Below are 27,905 nucleotides of genomic sequence, written 5' to 3'. Positions count from 1 at the left end.
GAGACAAGAGAGAGGGAGAGAGAGGCAGAGACATAGGCAAAGGGAAAAGCAGGCTCCATGCAGGAAGCCCGATGTGGGACTCCATCCTGGGACTCCAGGATCATGCCCTGGGTCGAAGGCAGGCTCTAAACCACTGAGCCACCCAGGCATCCCAGGTGTTAGTAATTTTTTGTTGAGTATAGGTATGCTTGGCTAATGGACTCTTAGATCCTTTGTGACAAATTCTACCACGTATTTGCGAGTGTTTGGTATATGATATTGGAGACTTAAGCCCAAAGCCCATTTTATTTTTGAATAAAAGTTTACACACAGTTGTCCCCTCCCCCTTACTCTCCAGGGATATGTTCTTTTTTTTTTTTTTAATATTTTATTTATTTATTCATGAGAGAGCGAGGCAGAAGAAGAAGCAGGCTCCATGCAGGGAGCCCGATATGGGACTTGATCCTGGGACTCCAGGATAACACTCTGAGCCGAAGGCAGACACTAAACCGCTGAGCCACCCAGGGATCCCCACCAGGGATATGTTCTAAGACCCCTAGTGGATGCCTGAAATCACAGGTAGCATATAGTCTGTTTTTTCCTGTACATACGCACCTATGATAAACTTTAATTTATAAATTGTGCATAGTACAAGATTAGTGATTAAGCTAATAATAGAATAATTATAACAATATACAGTAATAAAAGTTATATGAATGTGCTATTTCAAATATCTTGTGCTGTATTCCCACTTCTTCTGGTGATAGTATGGGATGACTCAATGTCTGTGTGATGAGATGAAGTGAGGTGAATGACACTGTGACATAGTGTTAAGCTATTGACAAGGATCATCTGCTTCCTGACCTTGGTTGACTGTGAATAACTGAAATCACAGAATGCAAACCACGGACAAGTGGGGCTACAGTAATAAGAAGTGGGGGATAGGGATCCCTGGGTGGCGCAGCGGTTTGGCGCCTGCCTTTGGCCCAGGGCGCGATCCTGGAGACTCGGGATCGAATCCCACGTCGGGCTTCCGGTGCATGGGGCCTGCTTCTCCCTCTGCCTATGTCTCTGCCTCTCTCTCTCTCTCTCTCTCTCTCTCTCTGTGTGTATGTGTGACTATCATAAATAAATAAAAATTAAAAAAAAAAAGAAAGAAATGGGGGATATTGGAGAGAAAACCAATTTTAGAGCTTTTGGAGGGATTAGAAGAAATAGTTAAGAACATCTAGTTTGGGGATGCCTGAGTAACTCAGTGGTTGAGCATATGCCTTTGGCTCACAGCGTGATCCTGGAGTCCCGGGATTGAGTCCCACGTTGGGCTTCTTGCATGGAGCCTGCTTCTCCCTCTGCCTGTGTCTCTGCCTCTCTCTCTCTCTCTCTGTGTGTCTCTCATGAATAAATAAATAAAATCTTAGAAAAAAAAGAAAGAGAGAGAGAGAGAGTATCTAGTTTGATGCTTGGATTCAAGTTATGGTTGAGTCATTTGCTAGCTGTGTGAATTTGGATAAGCTACTCAGCCTCTCAGTGCCTCCATTTGCTTATTTGAAAAGAAGATACTGAGGGATACCTGGCTGGCTCAGTGGTTGAGCGTCTGCCTTTGGCTGTGGTCAAGGTCCTGGGATCCTGGGATCAAGTGCCGCACTGGGCTCCTCTGAGGGAGCCTGCTTCTCCTTTACCTATGTCTCTGTCTGTGTCTCAGTGTCTTTCATGAATAAATAAAATCTTTTAAAAAAATGTTTGCTATATATAATTCCATATTATAAAACATTTTAGGTGTATTATGAGCCTGGGGACAAATAACTAAATATGTTTCAAGTATTTTTTTTTAAGATTTATTTATTTATTTATTCACAAGAGACACACACACACACACACACAGAGGCAGAGACACAGACAGAGGGAGAAGCAGGCTCCATGCAGGGATCCCGATGTGGGACTCGATCCTGGGACTCCAGAATCATGCCCTGGGTCGAAGGCAGGCTCTAAACCGCTGAGCCACCCAGGGATCCTGTCAAGTATTTTTTTTTTTAAAGATTTTATTTATTTATTCATTACAGACACAGAGAGAGAGAGAGAGAGAGGCAGAGCACAGGCAGGGGGAGAAGCAGGCTCCATACAGGGAGCCCAATGTGGGACTCGACCCCGGGTCTCCAGGATCAGACCCTGGGCTGAAGGCAGATGCTCAACCGCTGAGCCACTCAGGCGTCCCTGTCAAGTATTTTTTTTGATAATTCTCTCATACCTATGTTTTCATTCTTCATTTCTCTACTAGTTAAGCCAATATTACAGATCCTCTATCTAAGTCTAGGTTGCCCATGCTAGTTATCTAGAAAAGTTCTGGGAAACAAGAAGGATTGGACCTGTATATTAGAGATTTGTCTAGCAATTGCATTGTGTCACTCAACGTGGATTTTTCTTTCTTCTCTTTACTCTCTCTTCTGATTTTTTATCATGCCGTTGGGATAAAACTCAAGTTGCAAAACAGAGAGAAAGAAGAAAAATCAAGCAGTTGGGAATTTAGGTGGAGTTGGCAGGAAGAAATGTTAAATAACGGCAAGGAAGTTAATAAAAAACTAACTCAACAATTGATATGGGGTTTGCAAGCCAAGAAAGCAAAAGTGATGTAAAAACAAAATAAAAGGAGCCTCTGGTTAGCTCATTTGGTTAGGCTTCCATTCTACTCAGGTCCTGTTTTAGGTTTGTGGGATCTGATCAAATCCTGCATAGGGGCTCCACACCCAGCCGGGGGTGGGGCATGGGGTGGGGTGTCTAGTTGGGATGCTCTCTCTCTCTCTGCCCCTCTCTCTGCATGAGTACGTGCTTTCTCTCTTTAAAATCTTTATTTTATTTTTTTAAAGATTTTATTTTTTATTCATGAGAGACATAGGCAGAGGGAGAAGCAGGTTCCATGGAGGAAGCCTGATACGGGACTCTATCCCAGGACCTCGGGATCATGCCCTGAGCAAAAGGCAAATGCTCAACCGCTGAGCCACCTAGGCATCTCTAAAATAAATATTAAAAAATAAATAAATAGAAAATAATGCATAGGGCAAATAAGAATTTGGACAGAATACATAAAAATTATTCTGTTTCTTTGCACTAAGGACAACTACATAAACTTAGACTCATGAATAGGGCTCCATAGTCTAATTTCTTTTTCAATGTGCAAAAGACAGCAAAGCAGACCAGGGCAATCATGGCAGTGCTAGGTCACAAGAATACTTCTAGAATTTTTATTCAATATGTAAATGTTTGTTCATAATTTGGGGCACTGATGAATTCTGACTGATCCTTATAGACCTTGTGTGGTTTAAATATCAGCATTTCTGGTGCCTGGGTGGCTTAGTTAGTTAAGCCTCCAACTCTTGATTTTGACTCAGGTCATGATCCAGGGTTGTGAGATCAAGCCCCATGTTGGGCTCTGTGCTCAGCACTGAGGTAGCTCAAGATTCTCTCTTCCTCTGCCCCTCCCCCTGCTTGTGCTCTCTCTCTCTCTCTTAAATAAATAAGATCTTAAAAAAAATCAACATTTCTATTGTTGAAATGGCTACTAATTCATTTATATTTCCCTGTACTGAGGGTCTTTCTTGTTTTTTTTTTCCTTTATTATTCGAGGCTTGCTCTATTATGTAGAAGAAAACACACTGCTTTCCACATTTACTTATTCCATTCTATTTTCCTTTATTCTTCCCAGATTGATACACTTTAAAAAAATTGTCAAATTTTACATTTTATTTAAATTCAATGTAGTTAACATATACTATATTAGTAGTTTCAGGGGTTGAATTTAGTGATTCATCAGTCGCATATGACACCCAGTGCTAACTACATTAAGTACCCTCCTTACCCAATTACCCCATTCCTCCACCCACCACATTTAAACATTTTTAAATTTTATTTATCTTTTAAAGATTTTATTTATTATCCATGAGAGACACAGAGAGAGAGGCAGAGACCAGGCAGAGGGAGAAACAGGCTCCATGCAGGGAGCCCGACAGGATCACGCCCCTAGCTGAAGGCGGCGCTAAACCGCTGAGCCACCCGGGCTGCCCTAAACATTTTTTATTTTATTTATTTTTTCTTTTTTCTTTTTCCTAAACATTTTTTAAAGTAATCTCTACCCTCAACATGGAGCTCAAAATCAATCCTGAGATCAAGAGCTGCATTCTCTACCTACTGAGCCAGCCTGGTGCCCCCAAATTGATACACTTTTAAAATACTCCAGTGAACAGGGAACAGGAGACTAGGAAATTACCAGCAATGATTTAATCTCATTGCTTCAATTTTCTGTCGGGACTAGCAGTATTTGCTTAACCTTACTAAATTGCTTGAGGCTAAAATTAATTTAAATGTTGAAGGCTTTAAGGAACATTTACAAATGGTTATTTTTCTCAAACTTTCATGTGTCTAAGAATTACTTGGGATACAAATTAAAACCGTAGAGTCATGGCTGGTTCTGTAAGCTTTCAGTTTGGCTCAAAAAATGCAGATACACAAGCTGATTCAGAAGGTCAGAGATGAGGGCCATGGAATCTGCATTTTAAACAAGCATTCTAGGTTATTTTTATGTGGTAGAGAAAAAGAAATATTCCTTGCAACCAGATACAATTACAGGAGGGGGAAACCTACATTAGTCCTCTAAGTCTTATTTTTCTTTACATTGTTTCCTCCTGATTCAGCAAATCCAGGACTTCACTGCCTCCCCTCCCATCCTCCTTTGTGTCTGGCATTGGCATTTTCTTAGCATAGTTAGAGAGACGCTCAGTTTAATGTGTAGAAATGGAGTGGCGGAAAAGGAGGAGGGATGTGGGTGGGGAAAGGCTAGATCAGTATTTAGCTATTCTAACTGTGAAGACTGTTGTTGTCGGGCTGGTTCTAGCCGGCTGGTTCAGGGAGAGGAAGCCGTGGGGAGAGTTAGATCTACTGCAGCTGCTGTTACCATTTCTTATTTGCTAGTGTAGGTTCTGATGTGACACCCACTACCTTTTCTCCACCAACATGAATTTTACAGTAATCACATTAGATATGCCATAAAGAATACTATTTTAGGTACTGATAATAATCCTGGATTCATTCCTGTTTACAATTCTCTTTACTACTTTGAGGACTTTAATTTTGATCAAATCCCAGCTTGTTTTCTTGTGTAAACCGGGAGGAAAAGATTTGCACCAGATGGTGTCTATGGGGTACTTAAAGATTTTTGTTTGACATGCATCGTAGGTAATAATATGTGCATTATGTTTTTCTGCCTGATGTAGAGGATACATCACTGCAACACAAGTCAAATCAGCGGCATGGGATTGGTTGGACCCGGACAACTTTGTTAGGGGAGCTTTTATTTTCATCAACTCCTTGCATTTTATGTGCCTTCCACCTAGTATATCCATATTGTATACCGAAGAGCTTGTATTTTTCTTAAGGATTTTATTTATTTGAGAGAGAGAGAGCGCGAGTGCACATAAGTGGGGGGGGGGGGGGAGGAGAGGGGGGTGCAGAGGGAAAGGGAGAAGCAGACTCTCTGCTAAGCTGGGAACCCCATGTGGGGCTCCATCCCAGGATCCTGGATCATGACCTGAGCCAAAGGTCATGACTAACCAACTTAACCAACTGAGCCACCCAGGTGCTCCTACCAAGAACCTTTAAAAGTGCTTCTTGCTGCAAATCTAGCCATCATATTCTAACCAGTTAATACGATTAACTGAAATGTGTCTAGATAATGTACACATTTCAATACAGTCAGTCATATGTAGTTAATTCTAAAATCTCTGTTGTCAAAAATAAAATAAAATAAATAAATAAAATAAAATAAAATAAAATGAAATAAAATAAAATCTCTGTTGTCTAAACCTGGTTCAGCTTGGATGCATAATAGAATTCCTCAGAGAGCATTAAAAAATATTGGTGCTTCCATCCAAATCACAGATATTCTGATTAAATCAGTTTTTAAAAAGCTCTCCATTGATTATAATGTGTCTAGGGAGGAGAGCACAAATATGGAAGTGTTTTTGTTTAGGTAAAAGATGCATTTCAATTTAGTCTCAAATATATTACTTATACATTGGGACATGCAGTAAATGTGTATAACTATTTGTACTATTACACATATTTAAATATTGTATAACTTGTCTTAGATATTTGACCTTTTTTGGTATCTGTCTTGTATAATAATAGCCTAAAAAAAAATAATAATAGCCTATAAGTATCTTACCTATATATAATCAATTTTTATTTTTTTATTTTTAAAGATTTTATTTATTTATTCATGAGAGACACGAGGCAGAAACATAGGCAGAAGGAGAGAAACAGTCTCCATGCAGGGAGCCTGATGCGGGACTTGATCCTGGAACTCGATCCTGGGACTCCAGGATTAGGCCCTGGTCTGAAGGCAGGTGCTAAACCTCTGAGCCACCCAGGGATCCCCTATTTAATCAATTTTTAAAGTAGGTTCCAGGCACAGGATAGAGCCCAAAATAGGACTTGAACTCAGAGCCCTGAGATCAAGAGTTAAATGCTCACCTGACTGCCCACCCAGCTGCCATACATACATATATATTTAAGGATTTTATTTTTAAATAATCTCTACACTCAATGTTGGGCCAAACTCAGAATCCCAAGATTGATCAAGAGGTACATGTTCTATGTACTGAGCCAGTCAGTTGCCCCAATAGCTAATAATTTTGGGGCACTTACTATGTAGTACATTGTATTTAAGTTACCTCAATCTTTATTTTGTTGATGAGGTAACTGAGGCTTACAGAGTTTAAGCAACAAATCACATGCCACTAATAAATAAAGCTGGGATTTCAAATAAAATTAATCTGATTCCAGAGACGCCAGGCTCCTTATATATTCTCAAGGGATTCACCCAGCTGATGAATATTAATTGGCTAAAGAATATTAATTTTATGGTTAAAAATGAGTGGTGTACAAGCTACTTAAAATATTTATTTATTTATTACAGATTTTATTTATTTATTTATTTTTATTTATTTATTTATTTATTTTTTTAAAGATTTTATTTATTTATTCATAGAGACAGAGAGAGAGGGCCAGAGACACAGGCAGAGGGAGAAGCAGGCACGATACAGAGAGCCAGACAGGGGACTCGATCCCAGGTCTCCAGGATCACGCCCTCGGCGGCAGGCATCGCCAAACTGCTCCACCACCTGGGCTGCCCGGTTTTATTTTTTATTTATTCATGACACACAGAGAGAGAGGCAGAGACATAGGCAGAGGGAGAAGCAGGCTTCCTACATGGAGCCCCATGTGGATGTGATCCCAGGATTCCGAGATCATGCCCTAAGTCAAAGGCAGATGCTCAACCACCCAACTATTCCTAAAATACTTTTTTATTTTAAGGTACTCTACCCCCAATATGAAGATCAAACTCGGGACCCAAGCCTAAGTCACATGCTTTACCAAATGAGCCAGCCAGTTGCCCCAAAATACTTTTGCATATATTGCTACCAAAAGGAGATGTGAGTCCATACCTGTCTAAACAGCAACCATAGGGCACCTGGGTGGCTCAGTTGGTTAAGCAGCTGCTTTTTTTTTTTTTTTTTTTTTTTTTTTTTTTTTTTTTTTAAGCAGCTGCTTTTGGCTCAGGTCATGATCTCAGGGTCCTGGGATGGAATCCCACATCAGGCTCCCTGCTTAGTGGGGAGTCTGCTTCTCCCTCTCTCTCTCCCTCTGCACCTCCCCACTGCTAATGCTCATGGTCTCTCTCTCTCTCTCTTTCTGGCTGTCTTAAATAAATAAAATATTAAAAAAAAAAAAACCATAGCAACCATAAAGAACAAAGAATATGACTGAGTCTAAGGAACTGAACCTTTTTGGACCTTGCTTTCTATTATAGAAATGTCAAAAATACTTTCTTCTCACTCATTACTTCATACAAAAATAGAAGCTATGATTTTGATCATTCTTCTAAATATTATCTTATATAGTGATGCTTTAAAATGAGCCATATCCTTGGCTTTCCTTTTTTTTTTTTTTTTTTTAAAGATGTCATTTATTTTAGAGAGTACATGCACACGAGTGGGGAAGGGGCAGAAGGAGAGACAGAGAGAGAGAGAGAATCTCAAGCTGACTCCATGCTGAGCAGGAGCCTGATGCAGCAGCCACATCCTTGACCTGGAGATCTTGATTTGAGTCAAACTAAAGAGTCAGGTGCTCTATTGACTGACCCACACAGGCACCCCTCCTTGGCTTTGCATTTGTTTGTTTGTTTGTTTATGAGAGAGCAAGAACGAGCAAAGGGAGAGGAACAGAGGGAGAAGGAGAAGCAGACTGCCTGCTGAGCAGGGACCCCAACGGAGGGCTTGATCCCAGAACCCCAAGATCATGACCTGAGCTAAAGGCAGATGCTCAGCCGTCTGAGCCACTCAGGCACCACTTGGTTTTGCTTTTAAGAACATAGTTCTGGGACACCTGGGTGGCTCAGCGGTTAAAACGTCTGCCTTCGGTTCAGGGCATGATCCTAGAGTCCCAGGATCAAGTCCCACATCGGGCTCCCTGCATGGAACCTGCTTCTCCCTCTGCCTGTGTCTCTGCCTCTCTCTCTGTGTCTCTCATGAATAAATAAACAAAATCTTAAAAAAAAAAAAAAAAGAACATAGTTCTGTTTGGGGCACCTCAGTGGCTCAGTTGATTAAGTGTCAGACTCTTGGTTTTGGCTTGGGTCATGATCTCAGAGTTGTGAGGTGGAGTCTGCCTTGGGCTCCGTGCTCAGAAGGGAGTCTATTTGAGGATTCTTTCTCTCTCTCTCCTGCCTCTCCCCCTCCCTGTGTGCCCATGCACATACTCTCTCTTTTCTTTAAAATAGATAAAACCAAAACAAACAAACAAAAAACATAGTTCTGTTTTTTTTTTTTGTTTGTTTGTTTCTTTCTGACTACCTTAAGTGGAAAGCAATGTTGTATACATTATGAATTTCTTTGGTTGTATCTGGCACATAATGACAGTACATGAATACATAGCATTTAAAATTTTTTTTTATTTTTTAATTTTTAAAAAAAAGATTCTATTTATTTATTCATGAGAGACCCAGAAAGGCAGAGACAAAGGCAGGGGGGGAGAAGCAGGCTCCCTGCAGGGAGCCCAATGTGGGACTCAATCCCAGGTCTCTAGGGATCAGGAACCTGAGCTGAAGGCAGATGCTCAACCACTGAGCCACCCAGGTACCCCGATAGCATTTTTTTTAAAGGCAAGTGGTCAGTGAATTAATAGTCTAATACTCCCTACCCACAGTTTCATCCTTTTTCTGGGTGATACATGGTTACCCCAAATTGAGTTTCTTAAAATTAGGACTGAAAGATAGGCTACGTTTTATTGATAATCTGCGGGGCCAATCATGCAACCTTCTCCCTCTGTCAATTTTCCCATTTATCTTTGACCAGATTCTCATTGTATTAGTATCTCTGTGATCAAGGAAGCTTGATCACAAAATGCTTCTCTTTTGTCTTTAGGTTGAATATACTTTGTTTCAGGAGACTGAATATCAGGGTGGAAATAAATAGCAACATTTTAGCTCTGTAGACTTTACCCCCTTTCTTCTTCTTTTTTAATTTTTATTTATTTATGATAGTCACAGAGAGAGAGAGAGAGAGAGGCAGAGACATAGGCAGAGGGAGAAGCAGGCTCCATGCAGGGAGCCCGAATGTGGGACTCGATCCCGGGTCTTCAGGATCGCGCCCTGGGCCAAAGGCAGGCACTAAACCGCTGCGCCACCCAGGGATCCCACCCCCTTTCTTCTTTAGGTAGTGTGTCATGTAGCACATTTATTTCTCTAACTGTGTCCTTTGTGAAAACTGTTCACTATCCTAGGTTACTCTCGGTGGCAAAATACAGCAGTAGTATACACTTAAAATACCGTTTGCTTTGTGCTGAGCATTAAGTCCTATACACTTACTGGGTCATTTACTCCTTATCAATTCAATGAAGTAATTAGTTCTATTTTTTTTTTAAGATCTTATTTATTTAAGAGAGGGAGCAACTACAAGCCGGGGAGAGGAACAGAGGGAGATGGAGAAGCAGACTCCTCCTTGAGCAGAGAGCTGTAAGGGGGGGGCGGGAAGTAGGGTTGGATCCTGGATCCTAGTGACCTGAGGGAAGGCCAGGCACCTAACTGACTGAGCCACCCAGGGCGGTGACTACTTTTAAAGTTTCTATCAAATATTTTTATAGATAACTTGTGCAATCAAGTATATTAAGATACAGAGAAGTCAGGGTACTTTTATTATTATTTTTTTAAAGATTTATTCATGAGAGACAGAGAGGCAGAGACATAGGCAGAGGGAGAAGCAGGCTCCCTGTGGGGAGCCTGATGCAGCAAGACTCAATCCCAGGATCCTGGGATCACCACCTAAGCCAAAGGCAGATGCTCAACCACGGAGCCTCCCAGGTGCCCCGAGGTCAAGGTACTTTAGAAGATCACTTAAGTAAGTGAAACTACAAGTCTGGTCCAGTCCCACAAGTTACCGCTCTGGGTTATGCTCTATCTCTTAAACGACTAAGTACTGAGTGAAATCAGAGGGGGGGAGGGGGGGAGGCAGACCAAAAAGATTGGGAAAGAGGAGCGCTGAAAGGAATTTGTTGGCTGAGGCTGCTCAGAATGGAATGTGACTCAAGAAGGCAAACTGGTTAGGACATTTATTGGATCTCCTATCTGGGATCTCTGGTGATAATAAATGAATAAGGTTATTTGGAAATGAATTTGCCATGTAAAGTATCATGGTCATCTGTTGCATGGTTTCATTCTTCATGATCTAGAAAACCCAACAGTAAGTAACATAGCTGAACACACTCATTGCTAGCTTCCTTTGGACCATCAGTTTATTTTTATAGACAGCTTGGATTTTCAAAATGCTCCTAAATAGATTTCGTTCTCACAGCAACCTTGGAACAGACTCTAGGCTTCTTATAACAAAGGCTCAGAGGAAGTTAAGGAACTGATTTGCCCGAGGTCAGTGCTGGCTTCCAAGGAGCGAAGCTGGCTGGACCACACTACCCTGTCTGTATCTTTTAACCCCCTTCAAGCCCTGAAAATATGATGTACTGTAGTTTCAAAAATCTGCCCCACGTCGTACAGAGGCAAGATCTTTATTCCGCACACGGATAAAAGGATCTTCCAGGTATTGATCTTTGTTCCCCGTCTTGCCTCCGGGCGCGGGCTCGGGCGCCGCCAGGGCTGCGCGGGAGGTGGGCCGGGCCGGGCCGGGCCGGGCCGGGCCGGAGCCCGAGGCGGGGACCGCAGGCAGCACACGGCCCCCGCGAGGCTTGAGGGCCGGCGTCAGGGTTCAAAGTGTGGACGAATGGGGCCCCAGGAGGGAACGTGAGGGCGAGGAGGGTGGACAACGGAAGGCATCAATCTCGCGGTTCCAGCTGGGAACAAACCTCGCCCCCCCACCCGTTTCCTTTGCTCGGTGAGGACGGTTTGGCGGCGGGTGGGGAAAGCGCGTCCTCGAAGCGCTCTCGCGCTCCCATCGCCCTCCCGGCGCGCGCGCCCCGTCGCGGCTCCGGCACCCGAGAGGCCGGCGATGGCTGCGAGAGCGGACGCGGAGCCCGGGGGGCGGGTCCCGCCGCAGGTGTCGGATCCGCTAGGCCCGGCTCGGCGGGCTGGCCCGGCCCCTCGGCCCGCCGGCCGCCGCCCCCTGCCCGCCGCCCCCCCCGCCCGCCGCGCCGCCGCGCCTGGGGGGCGGGGCCGGGGCCGGGGCGCGCGAGGGTCCTCCGCACGCGGGCGGGCGGCGCGCGGCGCCTCGGTCTGGGGAGCGCGAGGCGGTCTCCGCCGGCGTCGCGCGCGCTGTGTGTGAGCGGGGTCGCGCGCGCGCGCACTACAGGCGAGTGAGGGAGCGAGGGAGCGAGGAGCGAGGAGCGGCCGGGTGTGAGTGTGTGCGGGGGTGGGGGCGAGTGTGTGCGGCGGTGGGGGCGAGGGGGAGCCAGACCGACCGCGAGGCCGTGAGAAAGGGGGCGAGTGTGCGAGGGCGCCGGGCCTGGCTGCGGGAGCCGCGGTGGCGGAGGAGAAAGGAGGCGGCTCCCGGCATCCCGACCCCCTCCCCCTCCCCGTCCCCATCTCCTTGTCGGACTTCCAGCCCGCCCGGCCGCCCGCGGTTCCCTCGGAGGCCCCAGCCCGGCTCCGCCGGCCGAGAGCCAGGGAGGAGCCGCCGTCCCCAGGTGAGCGGTGCGGGTGGCTTCCCTCCCCAGGTGGGGCGGCGTGAGGCGGAGGCGCGCCCCTCCCCCCAGCGGGCGACTGCAGCCGGAGGGACTCGGCGACGAGACGGGGCTCGGCCGGGGCCGGCGGAGGCCGGGGGTCGCTGCGCGGCGGGAGGCGGCGGGGAGCCCGGCCGGGGCGTGTGCGGGGAGGAGGCTGGTGAAGCCGTGGCCGTGTGACGGGGGGACTGTGGGAGCGAGGCAGCGCCCTCGGGCGTCGAGTGTGCCTCCCCCAGTCTGAGGGGGTGTGGTGGCCCTGCGAGTGCTGGTCGGAGTAGAACACGCGTGCGGCCAACCTGTCCTTGAGAGTGTGGTGATCTCCCACCCCTGCCTCCATCAGACATTCCTGCGGTGTGACCGGGGGAAGAGGCTGTGCTGCCGATTGTACTGCACTTAGGATGGCTTAAATGCCCGGTTTTCCTCCTGACACGTAAGATTGTAGAAAGTGGGACAGTCATTCCTCTTTCTCTTTTGACAGTCCTCTGAGTGAGAATGAGCTGACAAATAATCGCCTATTTGAATCTGTTTTTTTTTTTTGTAAGCATTTGACCACGATGCACACCTTGCCTCTCCATCCCCTCCCTTAAAAAAACCCCAAAGAGAAGATAATAACTTCAGATTTGCCTTACTAATGTATCCTTATCTCTGATTGCAGATTTGTAATCCCCAGTATTTTATCCCATTTGTGGGTTTGAAGAGAGATGGGGCCTTAATTGTATTCAGTGAGTGAGGTTATTATGCTAACCGTGTTGAATGTGACTTCGGTGTAAATTCTTTCAGCTTGCTGTTATTTTCCCATTAATTACATAAATTGTTCCCACGTCTTTCTTTCGGGAGTTGGGCTGAATTCTAAACCTGTATGGAAAATACACGGGGCAGTCTAATATGGGAGACACTCCTTTTTTGTGGACTTGACGTTTATTATATTTAACGAAACTCTTATTTGTTAACCATTAGAATTTAAATGCTCTGTAGATCTCATTTCTTTCACATTTAAAGGTCATTTTTTCCTGTTTTTTAGAGAAAGAATTCATTGTCAAAATACTTTAAGATATTTATTTGGAATAAAACAGTCTGAAATTCCAGTCATAAGGATTGATCATTTATTTACTAACTTTTAGAATGACAACTTGTAATTTTAGAGTCATAGTTAAATTTCTTTTCTAATGCTTATTTGGTTAGTGTGTTAAAGGGGAGGAGACCTATCTTGTTTAGAGGTAATTTTATTTCTATCTTTGTCAGTGCAATTAATTTCCTTCTTTTATGCAGTACATTTAGTTGTTAGTTTGGCAAGATGGCTGTTGATGTTTTCATCTTTTTCTGTCTGCTTTTTTTTTTCCCTCTCTTGCTTTCCTCTTACCCCCACCAGGTGTTGGAGTCTGCTTGTAGGGGAGGGGGGCATTCTGTGTTTCTGAGAACAGAGAGCCAAGAGGGGGAGCAGCAAATTCAGTCACTTAGAATCCTCCACTCAGTGAAGATCCTTTTTTCTGTTCCCGCCTTTCCCCCTGCAGGGGGTAAGGAGTTGTTTATTTCTAATCTTTACACTTTGGGCTACCAGCTAAAATTCCACTTAGGTTTCTGGTGAATATCTTTAAAAAAATTTTTTTTTCATTTTCTTTGATTGTCTTGAATTCAGTAGCATCTGAGGATGGAGGGGACAGTGACAACAATAAATTTCCCTTTTTTCCTTTTCCTTCTCATTGAGTCCCCTTTTCCTCTCCAGAGGGAAATTACTAGCAATGTTTTATAAATCCTTTACCCCTTTTTAGCCATATCATGAAGAAACAAACTAAAGAGAATATATATATATTTTTAACTCAGACCAATGAATGTCAACCAGCCTTCAGTCATTAGTGTGTTGGAGCACAGGATAAAACATGGCTTTAAAAAAAAATCTCTCTCAATTCTTGATTTCCTCAGTTTGTATCCACCTGGGATTTGCTACTGGGGTAAGTCACTAGCCGGATTTCTCAACTTCTCCCTTCCCTATGAGCTGAAAGACTGAACATCATAAACACTGGATGGGGTTGGGGGGGGAGGAGAGAGATCACAGCCAGTTGTTCCACAGTTTGAGAAGTAGCTTTTATCATCTTCCTCTGGGAAGCAGGCAAAGACTCCTAAACTGAGTGAAAATGGGTGGAGGAAGAACTTCTGTACCCAGGAACATGTGAAGAGTGAGAAAAACAAACAAACAAACACGCACACACACACACAAAAGAAGGGTGAGTTTTGTGTTTGTTACTGGGGGTGTAGTTTAGTGATGTGGATTTGTAGAGTTTATGGCATGTTAGCTTACAGAATATTCTCTGCAAGTGGGATTAAGTCATAAGCATATGGGAAAAGAGCCTTGAGAAATTAGAATCTAATGTTATTTTAAAATCTGGGAGTAGATTGTGATAAGAATAATGAAAATATTTTAATGTTAACTGTACTGCCATGTGCAGTTTCAAGAGGTTGAATAGGAGAGATTAGGTACAGATGTTGGGGAAATTGTCTTTCATTATTTGGGAATTTTCCTGCTTGTCATATTAAGAGCTGTTAAATGGTAACACACTACCTCAAAATACCTGTGGATAGTATATTTTAGATTCATGTACCATATGCGTCTGTGTACATATTAGGTTTGCAGAAAAGAACTGACTTTCTGGCTTCATAACTCCTACTATGGTATTTTTACAATGTTTTCTTTTCCAATGTTTTTTTCCTTTCAAAATTGGCTTGAAGGACAAAAGCTACAGAGCTAGTCAGCTCTACTCCCTTAGAGCCTGGTCTGCATAGAACCCATCTGCTTATATCTTTTTTATTCCTTTTACTAAAATTATAAGTTTTTTTTTCCTTCTGACTTTGTTAGCAAAGCTAATTATTTAAGGATAAGTTGTATAACAACGATGGAAAGTAGCATTAGGCTTTTTTTTTTTTTTTAAGATTTTATTTATTCATTCATGAGAGACACACAACAGAGAGAGAGAGAGAGGCAGAGACACAGGCAGAGGGAGAAGCAGGCTCCATGCAGGGAGCCTGATGTGAGACTCCTTCCTGGGTCTCCAGGATCACGCCCTGGGCTGAAGGCGGCGCTAAACCACTGAGCCACCCAGGCTGCCCGGGTTGTTTTTTTATGAGAAATTGAAAAGACAAATTAGGAATTTAAAACATTTTATTTATTTGAGAGAGAGAAAGGGGGGAAGTAGTGGGAGAGAATTTTCAAGCAGATTCCCTCCAGTGCAGAGCCCAACTCCTGTCTCTATCCTATGACCCATGAGATCATGACCTGAGCTGAAAAGCCAAGAGTCACCACCAATCAAGCCACCCAGGCATCTTGATAAATTATGAATTTTTACAGCTATGTTTAGATGGTGGTACACATTGGCCTGGTATTAGATATTGAAAATAGCTATGATTTTTTTGATACTGTCTTACGGTTCAGTGTAACAGACTCCTTTAAAATAATTTCTAACCCCTAACCGTAACATTTGTCTCTCAAACATGAGGTTCTATGTTACCTGCTAAGGATAATAGAGAACAAAATGGAGATTCTGTCTTCATGGAGTTCACAATCTAATTTCATTGATCATTGTTCTTTTCATCTGGTGGTGTGTTCTCCCAGCAGTGTCTGGAGGAATCTACTAGATTCTTCTAAAATGTGTACAATTTGTCAATTGATGAAGTAAAATTTGTATAAGCATCGATACGCCTAAATAATTTTTGCAGCCCTTTCAAAAGTGGTAGTAAATCATCAAGTTGTGACCAATAAAAAAAAATTCTACAATTGTTGAATCACTCAGGTGTCTTGTAACACCTGAAACTAATATAAAACTGTGTTAACTGGAATTAAAATTAAAAAAATTCCAAACATACCCCTTAAATGTTTTTACTTTATTCAGCTCCTTACTTTCCCTTTCTCTCTCCTCTTCCCTTTTTAACCTTTTTGATATTAGCTCTTGGATTCATGTTCTTAGGAATAAAGAGATAAGATCTCCAAAATGGAACATGGATTTCTTTTCTTTTCTTTTTTTTTTTTTTTTTGGTACATGGATTTCTATGTTAGATTATAGCAATTCTCTTTTACTGCTCTGCTGTCCCATATTTGGCAGCATTTCAGACGTTGATAGTTGTGTTTTTGTTTTAAAGATTTTATTCATGAGAGAGAGACAGGGGCAGAGACATAGGCAGAGGGGAGACAGGAGCCCTATGTGGAACTGGATCCCAAGACCCTGAAATCAGGACCTGAGCCAAAGGCAGACAAACTCTACCACTGAGCCAGCCAGGTGCTCCCAGACATTGATAGTACATCTTGGAAATTCATGCAGGTTTGTCTAAATAGCAAACTTGAAATCTTCCTGAGTTCTTAGTTAGCTTATTCCTTTGACATGTGATTTAGTTAGCTGTATCTATAAAGTCTTCAGCTTGAGTGTATTAATCTGTTTCTCAACTCCTTCTTCTTCTTTTTTTTAAAGATTTCATTTATTCATGAGAGGCACAGAGAGGCAGACATAGGCAGAGGAGGAAGCAGGCTCCCTGCTGTGCCGGGAGCCTGATGCAGGACTGGGTGCCAGGACCTTGGGATCATGACCTGAGCCAAAAGCAGATGCTAAACCACTGAGCCACCCAGGTGCCCCCAACTCATATTTCAAAATAAGGTCCAGAAAGAAAATATGGGAAAGAAGGCCCAACATTTAGTATGTTAAGCATGATGAATTTTTTTAAAAGATTTTTTTTAAAAATAATATTCCAAGTTGGAGCTCTAACCTCACAACCCTGAGCTCAAGAGTTGCATGGTCCACTGACTGAATCAGCCAGGCGTCCCTAAAACATGGTGAACTTTGAGCGGGCCACACTGCATAGTGTATCTCAGGACAGTTTTGCAAATTTTGTGCCATATTCCAGAGAGAGCTACTTTGATTTAACATTCCTGTATTAAGTGAAATCATTAGAAGTTTTATTTGGATTCCAGAGAAAACTTTTTTTTTTAAGAGAAAATATTTTTTCCAGAGAAAAGGCTTTTTTTTTTTAAGATTTTATTTGGGACACCTGGGTGGCTCAGTGGTTAAGTGCCTGCCTTCAGCTCAGGGTGTGATCCCGGATTCCTGGGATTGAGTCCCACGTTGGACTCCCTATATGGAGCCTGCCTCTCCCTCTGCCTGTGTCTCTGCTCTTCGCCCCCCCCCCCCCATCTCTCATGAATAAATAAATTAAATTTATTCATGAGAGACACAGAGAGAGGCAGAGGGGGGAGAAGCAGGCTCCATGCAGGAGCCTGACATGGGACTCGATCCTGGAACTCTAGAATCACATCCTGAGCTGAAGGCAGACGCTCAACTGCTGAGCCACCCAGGCATCATCCTGAGACAACATTTTTTATCTTATTTTATTTTATTTTTTAATTTTTTTTAAAGATTTATTTATTTATGATAGACAGAGGGGGGCGCAGAGACACAGGAGGAGGGAGAAGCAGGCTCCATGACGGGAGCCCGACGTGGGACTCGATCCTGGGACTCCAGAATCGCGCCCTGGGCCAAAGGCGGGCGCTAAACCACTGAGCCACCCAGGGATCCCCGAGGCAACGTTTTTTTTTTTTTTTTTTTCTTTAGACAACGTTTTTTAAAGAATATTTTTTAAGTAATCTTTACATCCAACATGAGGCTCAAACGCACAATGCAGAGATTAAGAGTGTCATGTTCCACTGACTGAACAGCCAGGTGCTCCATCCAGAAAAAACGTTTTAAAAAAGTTTAATCAGTTTTATAGAGTGCTTGCTTCGGCAGCACGTATACTAATTAGTTTTAGACCACAAACTATTTTGGGAAATTTAGTAACAGAACTACAGGTAATCCAAGGTAACAGTTTTCTGATCCTTTAGATGAATATGTGTTAAATTTGCATGTTAATTTGCTCATGACATTTGTCTTATCCAGTTTTATTTTTACTGTCATAAAATACACACAGCATAAAATTTACCATCTTAATAATTTTTTAAGTATGCAGGTATTAACTATATACCTGTTAGTGGTGTTAACTATATATTCTTGTGCAACTGTCTACCATATTCATCTCTAGAACTCTTCATATTGCATAAACAAACTGTTTCCTAATAAAACTAAGTCTCGATTCCCCCAACACCCCAACCCCTGGCAACCACCATTCTATTTTCTGTGAATTTGGCTATTATATACTGATGCATAATGTCTTCCCAAGTTCATCCATGTGGTGTAGTATGTATTGGAATTTTTTTTATTTTTTATTTTTTTAAAAGATTTTATTTATTTATGAGAGACACAGAGAGAGAGGCAGAGACACAGGCAGAGGAAGAAGCAGGCTCCATGCAGGAAGTCTGACGTGGGACTTAATCCTGGGTCCCCAGGATCAGGCCCTGGGTTGAAGGTGGCCCTAAACCGCTGAGCCACCCAGGCTGCCCTGTATTGGAATTTAATTCCTTTTTAAGGCATTATATGTATATTCTGTATTTTACTCTTTTATTTTTTAATAAATTAATTTTTATTGGTGTTCAATTTACCAACATACAGAATAACACCCAGTGCTCATCCCGTCAAGTGTCCCCCTCAATGCCCGTCACCCACTCACCCCCACCCCCCCGCCCTCCTCCCCTTCCACCACCCCTAGTTCGTTTCCCAGAGTTAGGAGTCTTTATGTTCTGTCTCCCTTTCTGACATTTCCCACACATTTCTTCTCCCTTCCCTTCTATTCCCTTTCACTATTATTTATATTCCCCAAATGAATGAGAACATACACTGTTTGTCCTTCTCCAATTGACTTATTTCACTCAGCTGTATTTTACTCTTTTAGTCATCTTTTGATGAACACTTGGGTTGCTTTTACCTCTAGTTATTATAATGCTGCTGTGAACATGTGTGTGCAGACCCCTCTTTGTGAAGACTCTGCCTTCATTTCTTCTGGTTATATACCTAAAACTAGAATTACTAGGTCAAATGGTAATTCTGTTTTTAAGTTGTTTCTTTTTTTTTTTTTAAGATTTTATTTATTTATTCATGAGAGAGAGAGAGGCAGAGACAGGCAGAGGGAGAAGCAGGCTCTGTGCAGAGAGCCTGTTGTGGGACTCCATCCCTGGGACTCCAGGACCACGCCTTGGGCTGAAGGCGGCGCTAAACCACTGAGCCACCCAGGGATCCCAAGAGAATCCCTCTTATAAACAATACCACTACTTGCTGATGTCTGCAAACTTTGATGTTAAGGGAATAATTTCCTATAACTTTTGGGCAAGGTATGGTAGACTATACTTGTTAAGGTAAAGTTCTATGGCCTACAATAAAGAATTACCAAATATTGACATAAGCAAAAGAGGTAGTAGGTGGTCCAAGGTTATGGTACCACACAATTGTCTGGGATTCAAGTTCTAACAGGTAGCTGTGCTTTTCTTAGGGTTCACTCCTGTCCTCATAGTCCAGGTGGTAGTTAGTCCTGACATTTACATTCTAGGTAGCAGGATGGAAGAAGGGCAAAGGGGCAGCATATCTCTCAAATATGCATTTTTTTAAAAGATTTTATTTATTCATGAGAGACACATAGAGATGCAGAGACATAGGGAGAGGGAGAAGCAGGCTTCTCATTGAATAAAATTTACTTATATGACTGCATCTTGTCTGCCATGGAGTGTATAGAATTTGAATTCACTCTGGACTTTATCACTTTGTAATTTTGCAAATCTAGACAAGGTTAACTAACATCTCTCCTGGAACAGCCTCACTTGCCAAATGAACACAATAATGCTTCAAGGGATGGTTGTGAAATGAGAAGCTACAAATTGCCTAACACAATATTTGGTATATATATGATCACTTACAATGTGGAATTCTTATATTTTTCCAGATTCCTTTCAGTGTCTTTAGGCATGGTAGAAAAAAGTAGAAAGAAATCGGAAAACCTGAAACCTATTTCTGGCTTAATTATTGTGGTAATTGTCCCCTCTCAGTCTTTGGATTCTAAGTTTATATGCTGTGTCTTTTTTTTTTAATTAATTTTTAATTATTTTTATTGGAGTTCAATTTGCCAACATATAGCATATCTATATGCTGTGTCTTACCTGGAATAATTTTCCTAGTAGTAAGAGGTACCTTAATATCTTCAAATGGTACATTGTAATTGTGCTTTTTTCCCCTAGCGGAATAATTACCATTGGGAAGGGGTTCTCATGAGATAAATGAATGAATTACTTTATTTATGATTCCCATTTAATTAGCCCTGCCTAGACTATTGATAGATGACACTGACTTTGTTTTTTTTTTAAGATTTTATTTAATTATTCATGAGAGACAGAGAGAGGAGAGACATAGAGGGAGAGATGACAGTGACTGTTACTGGTGTGTGTATCCAGAAGTTTGCATGGGAAAACTATCTCAAATGTAAAAGTGAATTTTCTTTGAATGTCTCCTTGTTAAAAAAAACAACAACAACAAAAAAAAACAAAAGAAAAACAGTAGCAGTTTATCAGTATTTATTTATTTATTTATTGTAGCATTTATTTAGTATCTGATATTTGCACATTGTTTTCCTTGATACTGTGGTGGAAATGAAGAAACAGGAAGAAAATTAGTTGATCTGAGTTTACATTACTCCTTTGTATATGTGGACATTTGCAAATGCTGTATTTTTCTGACTTATTTTTCTGACTGTTGGAGAATGAACTCTTTTCTTAAAAATACCTTACTGGGTAACCAAACCTATTCCTTTAAGTGTCGTGGGGAAAAAAAAGAACTATTTTACCTTTACAAGGGAGTCTTTAATGGCTTTTAAAACTGACTATAATCTGAAGTTTTTTATTTTTAAGAATCAGGACTATCATTTTATTGGTGGATTTTTGGTCTCCTGGACTGTGTAGATTTAGCGTTATGCTTTTGACTCTCATCAGTCCCCCCCCCCCCCCCCCGGGTGTTCATGGATGGGATAAATAGAAAAAATAGATATGTTGGAGGAGGCACTGGCCTACTGGTTTCCACCTGACCCACAGGAAGGTGGCCTCCCAGGAGGGCCATAGATTGGAGGGGGGAGGGGAAGGGGGAGGGAAAGGGGGAGGGAACGCAGAGCCTCTGCCTTTGTGGTTGGAAAGTCTTTGTTGTTGGTATTCTTAGATGTGAATTCCAGTAGAGCAGCCTGATAAAGGCAAGCAACCCTGGGTGCCTGAGGATGGTCAGCTGCTCCACTACCTGTTGAAATAGAAGAGGACCATTGGGTAGCAAGAGTTGTGCTTTTTCTTTCTCTGGCAATAAACTGGTCTTTGGAGATCATTGTAAAATTATACTGGATAAAAAATTGGTTGGTGTCTCTTGAAGATACCAGCACCAATGAGATGGTAATTAACAAGCTGGAGGTTGTTAAGCTGACTTGCCCTTTTCAAGCTGGGGATGTCATCTACTTGATGTACATTGGAACACAATGTGGCATACCTCTGTGATTCTTTATATGAAAAGCAAGACAAATCTTTTGAAGCTGATAAAAATGTATTTCAGGGGCACCTGGGTAGCTCAGTGGTTGAGTGTCATCTGCATTTGGCTCAGGTTGTGATCCCAGGATCCTGGGATCGAATTCTGCATTGGGCTCCCCACAGGGAGCCTGCTTCTCCCTCTACCCATGTCTTTGCTGCGCTCTCTGTGTTTCTCATGAATAAATAAAATATTTAAAAAAATTGTATTCCGTATGAACAAAGGTATCTTGGTACAGGGCAACAAGGTCATGATCCCCAGATCTTGTCATATTGGCTGCCACTAGGTGGGCTTTGAGGAACACAGTCATTGACATTGATGTTGGAACTCTTCAAACTGGTGTCTACCTCTTTCATAGAGTTTTCTGTAGGGTGACAGCATTTCTCTAGTTTCAGATCTGGTTGTGCGGGTATCTCCTATGAAAGTATGTAGTCCCGTTGTGTCAAATGATGAGATCTCTAGCCTTGCTTCCAGATCATGAAGGCGAGAAAGAACATTATTTTCTTTGTTAGAATCCCAGGGTCAAGAGGATTTGGAGCCCATTAAAAAGAAAATGAAAGAAAGAAAAAAAAAGAAGAAAATGAAAGGAGGGAAACCTGGGTGGCTTAGTCACTTAAGCATCTGCCTTTGGCTCATTCATGATCCCACAGTCCTGGGATCGAGCCCCACTGTTGGACTTCCTGCTGGACAGGGAGTCTTCTCCTTTTTTTGCCCCTCTCCCCTGCTCTTGCTCTCTCTCTAAATAAAATAAAAAATATGTATTTATTTTTTTAAAAAGATGTATTTATTCATGAAAGACCGAGAGAGAGTCAGAGACATAGAGAGAGAAGCAGGCTTCTCGCAGAGAGCCTGATGTGGGATTTGGTCCCTGCACCGGGATCATGTCCTGAGCCAAAGGCAGACACTCAACCACTGAGCCACCTAGGGGTCCCAGAAATCTGTAAAAAAAAAAAATAAAGGAGATGGGGAGGCTAACCTGAACTTGGCTGTTGTCAGTTACATACTAGTGTGGAAACACCCAAAGATTATGCAAGGGTATTAGAGCTGCAGCCATGAAGCCAGACATGGTGATGCTCACGTGCATGATCTATCGGGAGTTGCTGCACAACTACATGAGACTGTAGCCCAGGTGTGTGTTTGTCTGATTATAAAATGATTAAAAAACATCATGTATTACTCTTGTGGCTTGGGCATTTTCTATGACTTGTCACATCAGTATTGGCAAGCATTTCTGCTTCCCAGTTGCCAGTGGTTGTAACATCCTATCCTGATTTCTGTTGGGACCTGATTTCTGTTGTACTCATTCAGTACACATTCACGCAGTAAAATTCAGTCATACTGGTCAACAGATGATGTTTAAGACCCAGGTGTCAGGGAAGGCACCAAGATGGCTCCAGAGTATTGGAGTATTGGCTCCATTGACAGGGTGTTTCCAAAACAACTCGGTCTAATTGGGTCATTTTTACAGTGCCCCTTTCAAGGGAAACTGGGGATCTCTACATTAGGTACTCTGGTGCGACTTTCCTTTTGTGGAGCTTTTCCTTTGAAACTTCTCAATGACGACATCTTCCACAGCTGCAGGTCACACTCGTGTGTATCTCCCATGTTATTTTATTCCTTCCCTGCTTTCCCGTGATTGATGCCTTTGAGACCCTGGGTTGTGGGGCAGATGGGTGAGTGTTGTAGTCATAGCAGGCCACGGTTGTGGGGGGGGTGCTGTGTGTGTGTGTGTGTGTGTGTGTGTGTGGTGGCTCATTTGGCTTATGATGTTCTAGTCTAATTGTGTGCATCATGTTAAGGGTGGAGTAGGCCCTTCTGACTGAGAACCTGGAGAATGCATGACTGGTGTATGAGGGACCACTTCTAAGTTCTGTAATGCTGGAAGCTGTTCATCTGAATGGCCGTTGCTTCCCTTAGTTCTTAGCCTTGTTCTTTTTTCTATGTTACATTTGCCATTAGGATTTTTTTGGTGGGGGGGATTTTTGTTTAGGTAGGCTCCTTGCCCAACGTGAGGATTGAACTCACAACCGAGGTCAACAGTCGCATTCTTTACTGACTGAGCCAGCCAGAGACCTTGGGAATTTCAATTTTGTAAAAAGTTTTCTTTCTTTTCTTTTCTTCTCTTCTCTTTTCTTTCTTTCTTTCTTTCTTTCTTTCTTTCTTTCTTTCTTTTCTTTTCTTTTCTTTTCTTTTCTTTTCTTTTCTTTTCTTTTCTTTTCTTTTCTTTTCTTTTCTTTTTTTCGTTGAAATCACCTGTTAGTAAAACTTTTAACTTTTTGCTTCTTAGGAAAATAATTTTCAACTGTCGTCTTGTTCATGATACAAGCTCTTGTTCATGATGTAAACTCTGAGAAGCAGCACTATTTCTGGAAGAATGTCCTTTTTTATATTCTAGTAAACAATCTGTGTTTGTTTAAAAAATTTAAAGTAAGCATAAAAACATTGAGTAAGAGCATGCTATCCCCTGACTGAAATAAATTTTAGTGAATGGACCCCAATGTTTATTTTTTGAAAGTTTTTTCCCATATTCTTGAACTATTAATTTTTATTAAATTTGCTATATAAATGACTTTAGTGTTGCTACTCCTCTAATAACACAGGTGTTACTCTCTCATTATTTAATACATTCTTGGGGGTGCTTGGGTGGCTCAGTTGGTTAAAAGTCTGCCTTCAGCTCAGGTCCTGGGATCGAGCCCCACATTGGGCTCCCTGCTCAGTGGGGAGTCTGCTTGTACCTTTCCCTCTGCTCTCTCAAATAAATAAAATCTTTTTTTTTTTTTTAATTTTTATTTATTTATGATAGTCACACAGAGAGAGAGAGAGAGAGAGAGAGGCAGAGACATAGGCAGAGGGAGAAGCAGGCTCCATGCACTGGGAGCCCGACGTGGGATTTGATCCCGGGTCTCCAGGATCGCGCTCTGGGCCAAAGGCAGGTGTTACACCGCTGCGCCACCCAGGGATCCCAAATAAATAAAATCTTAAAAATTCCTGTAGATATGTTTGTAATAAAATATATAACAAATTTTTTTTTAAATTTTTATTTATGATAGAGAGAGAGAGAGAGAGAGAGAGGCAGAGAAAGGCAGAGGGAGAAGCAGGCTCCATGCACTGAGAGCCCGACGTGGGATTCGATCCCAGGTCTCCAAGATCGCGCCCTGGGCCAAAGGCAGGCGCCAAACCGCTGCGCCACCCAGGGATCCCCAAAATTGAATAAACTATAGATGTATGAGTATACATAAATGGAGTTTATCATAATTGAAGGGATGGGGATGTACTGATGATTATAATTCATCTATTTTATATTAAGGGATTTGCATTTTGGGGGAAAGAATAAATCAGTCAAAAGTAGATGATAAGATTAAAGTACATTCCTAGATAGTATATACTAACACAGGGATTGGCATTGAATATATAATATAGAAAATCAGACTTTTACTAAGTGACATGCTGTAATTATAAAACTACAATGCTAGCTTTCCCGGTGGAAGATGGAGAAATTGTGTTTCAGGGGAGGTTGTGAGTTTCTGTATTTCTAGCAGTATAAAAGTTTGATTTGAATGGAAGGGAAGTCATTAATTTTGTGTGTTTGTATAGTTAATATATAATCACAGCATTTGTGTGAAAGCCAAGAATTAAGTAGATTTTTATTTATTTTTTTCTTTTTTTAAGTAGATTTTTATAAACATTAATGTATATGTTTTTAAAATTTTTATTTATTTATTTATTCATGAGAGATACAGAGAGAGGCAGAGACACAGGCAGAGGGAGAAGTAGGCTCCCCATATGGAGCCCGATGCGGGACTGTCTGGACCCCCGGGATCATACCCTGAGCCAAAGGCAGACGCTCAACTTCTGAGCCACCCATGCGTCCCATTAATATATTTTTTTAAGTGATCTCTAGGCCTGATGTGGGGCTCTTAATCATGACCCCAAAAGAGTTGCACATTTTACCAACTGAGCCAGCCAGGTGCACCAAATTTCTTTTTTCTTTTCAACAAGAGAAAATCAATTAAAATTAATTTTATATTTTTGTATGTAAGGGGGAGTCACAGAGACATGAAACTCCTTAAGTTGAATTCTTTATTTACCCTATATGTGAATTTTGTCTTTCTGTGTAGAAAGAATCGGCATTCAGGAAGAAATAATCCAGGAAAAAGGAAGAGCAAGCAGATCAAGATGTGTAGCTCTGTGGCTGCAAAGTTGTGGTTTTTGACAGATCGTCGAATCAGGGAAGACTATCCCCAAAAAGAAATTTTACGAGCATTAAAGGCCAAGTGTTGTGAGGAGGAATTGGACTTTAGGGCTGTGGTGATGGATGAGGTGGTACTGACAATCGAGCAAGGAAATCTGGGTAAGTCTATACTAAGTAATTTAAGATTTTTATCTTAGAATATATTGTAACTACCTTTTTAAGGAATAATTTGGAGGAAGGAATTGTTAACAGCCTTATTACTAAGTATCATCTAATCTTAAAATCTAGCATATGTTATGGAAGTAATGAAAATACCAGTATTTATTGAACCTCTTAATTTATTATTTAGGAAATATTTGAGAGAGAAATTAAAAATGATCTAGTAATTTTTTTCCCATTATTGCTGTCTTCTAATTTTTTTTTTAAAGACTTTATTTATTCATGAGACACAGAGAGAAAGAGAGAGAGAGAGGGAGAGACACAGGCAGAGAGAGAAGCAGGCTCCATGCAGGGAACTTGATGTGGGACTCGATCCTGGGTTTCCAGGATCAGGCCCTGGGCTGAAGGTGGCACTGAACCGCTGAGCCACCCGGGGTGCCCACTTGTCTTCTAATTTTAAAATACCTTATTTATAACATGCTCCTAAGAGAATTTGCACCTCATGGAGGTCCTTTTAATAAATGCATCAAATTCCTTTTTTTTAAAACTATTTTTTTTAAAACACAGCATTTTATTTATTTATTCATGAGAGACACACACAGAGATAGAGAGAAAGAGAGAGAGAGGGAGAGACACAGGCAGAGGGAGAAGCAGGCTCCATGCAGGGAGCTTGACGTGGGACTCTATCCTGGGTCTCCAGGATCACACCCTGGGCCGAAGGCAGGCGCTAAACTGCTGAGCCACCCGGGCTGCCCATAAACGCATCAAATTCCACATATGATTTCTTTTTTAAGATTTTATTTATAGAAAAAAAAAAAGATTTTATTTATTTTAGAGAGAGTACAAACAGGAGGAGAGGCAGAGTGAGAAAAGACACCCCCCCACGCCCAGCAGGGAGCTGACGCAGGGCTAGATCCCAGGACCCTGATATCATAATCTGAGCCGAAGTCAGATGCTCAACCGAGACACCCAGGGCCCCTTCGCATGTGATTCTTAATTTTTTTTCCTGTATATTTTATATAGATAGTGTAAAATAATAATACAATTTTTTTTTCTTTTACTGGATAGAAGTATCCTAATGATTTGACTCAAGTAGTGATGTAATTTTTAATATTTCATGTTTAAGGGTTCCAAGGGGAAAATATCTTAGAAATACAGAAATTCTTTATTTTTTTATTTTTATTTTTATTTTTTTTATGATAGTCACAGAGAGAGAGAGAGAGGCAGAGACACAGGCAGAGGGAGAAGCAGGCTCCATGCACCGGGAGCCCGACGTGGGATTCGATCCCGGGTCTCCAGGATCGCGCCCTGGGCCAAAGACAGGCGCTAAACCGCTGCGCCACCCAGGGATCCCCAGAAATTCTTTAGAACTGAGGAGTCTTTACATCTTTGGAAAACTATGACTTGTAGCTAAATTGGTCATTTTTCTTAGCTTTATATGGTGGTGGCATATATGTGGCATTTTTAATTTCAGAAAATACTTTAGAATTTACTGATGGAATTGGATAAGGGTATAAAATACCCAAAATAGATTCTACATCACTTATCTTGCTTTGTGTCTAGAATCATGAGGCCAGGTGTTTTAATTTCCTCATCAATAAAATGGAGAGATGGTTATTGTGAGAATTTATAGTATTAAGTATATAAATCTGTTATTAGGGTAATTTCATACATAGACCAGTTAATAGATCTAGAATCTTACCTGATTAATAATAATGAAGGGACATGTGGATGACTTAGTGGTTGAGCATTTGCTTTTGGCTCAGGTTGTGATCCTGAGATCAAGTCCCACATTGGGCTTCCTGTATGGAGCCTGCTTCTCCCTCTGCCTGTGTCTCTCCCTATCTTCTGTGTCTCTCATGAATAAATAAAATCTTTAAAAACAAATACATGATACTATAGTTTAAGTAGGT

At 41.9% G+C, this 27,905-nt stretch overlaps 1 protein-coding gene across 10 annotated transcripts in view; it reads left to right on the top strand.

Annotated features, from left to right (window-relative positions):
• Window positions 1-27,905, top strand: part of RIMKLB (ribosomal modification protein rimK like family member B) — a 170,206-nt gene that overhangs the window by 88,922 nt on the left and 53,379 nt on the right. For 7 of the 10 annotated variants that reach the window (XM_077871159.1, XM_077871157.1, XM_077871156.1 and 4 more), the window contains one exon: window positions 25,760-25,992. In XM_077871159.1, coding sequence (XP_077727285.1) covers window positions 25,818-25,992 — 175 coding nt within the window. In that variant the 5' untranslated portion in view covers window positions 25,760-25,817. The other 3 variants (XM_077871160.1, XM_077871161.1, XM_077871155.1) reach the window with 3 other exon arrangements.

Source organism: Canis aureus, chromosome 25 (genome assembly GCF_053574225.1).
Source record: "Canis aureus isolate CA01 chromosome 25, VMU_Caureus_v.1.0, whole genome shotgun sequence".
NCBI classification, from domain to species: domain Eukaryota; kingdom Metazoa; phylum Chordata; class Mammalia; order Carnivora; family Canidae; genus Canis; species Canis aureus.
Note: the sequence above shows the minus strand (reverse complement) of the source record. Positions and strands in the feature narration are given on the sequence as shown.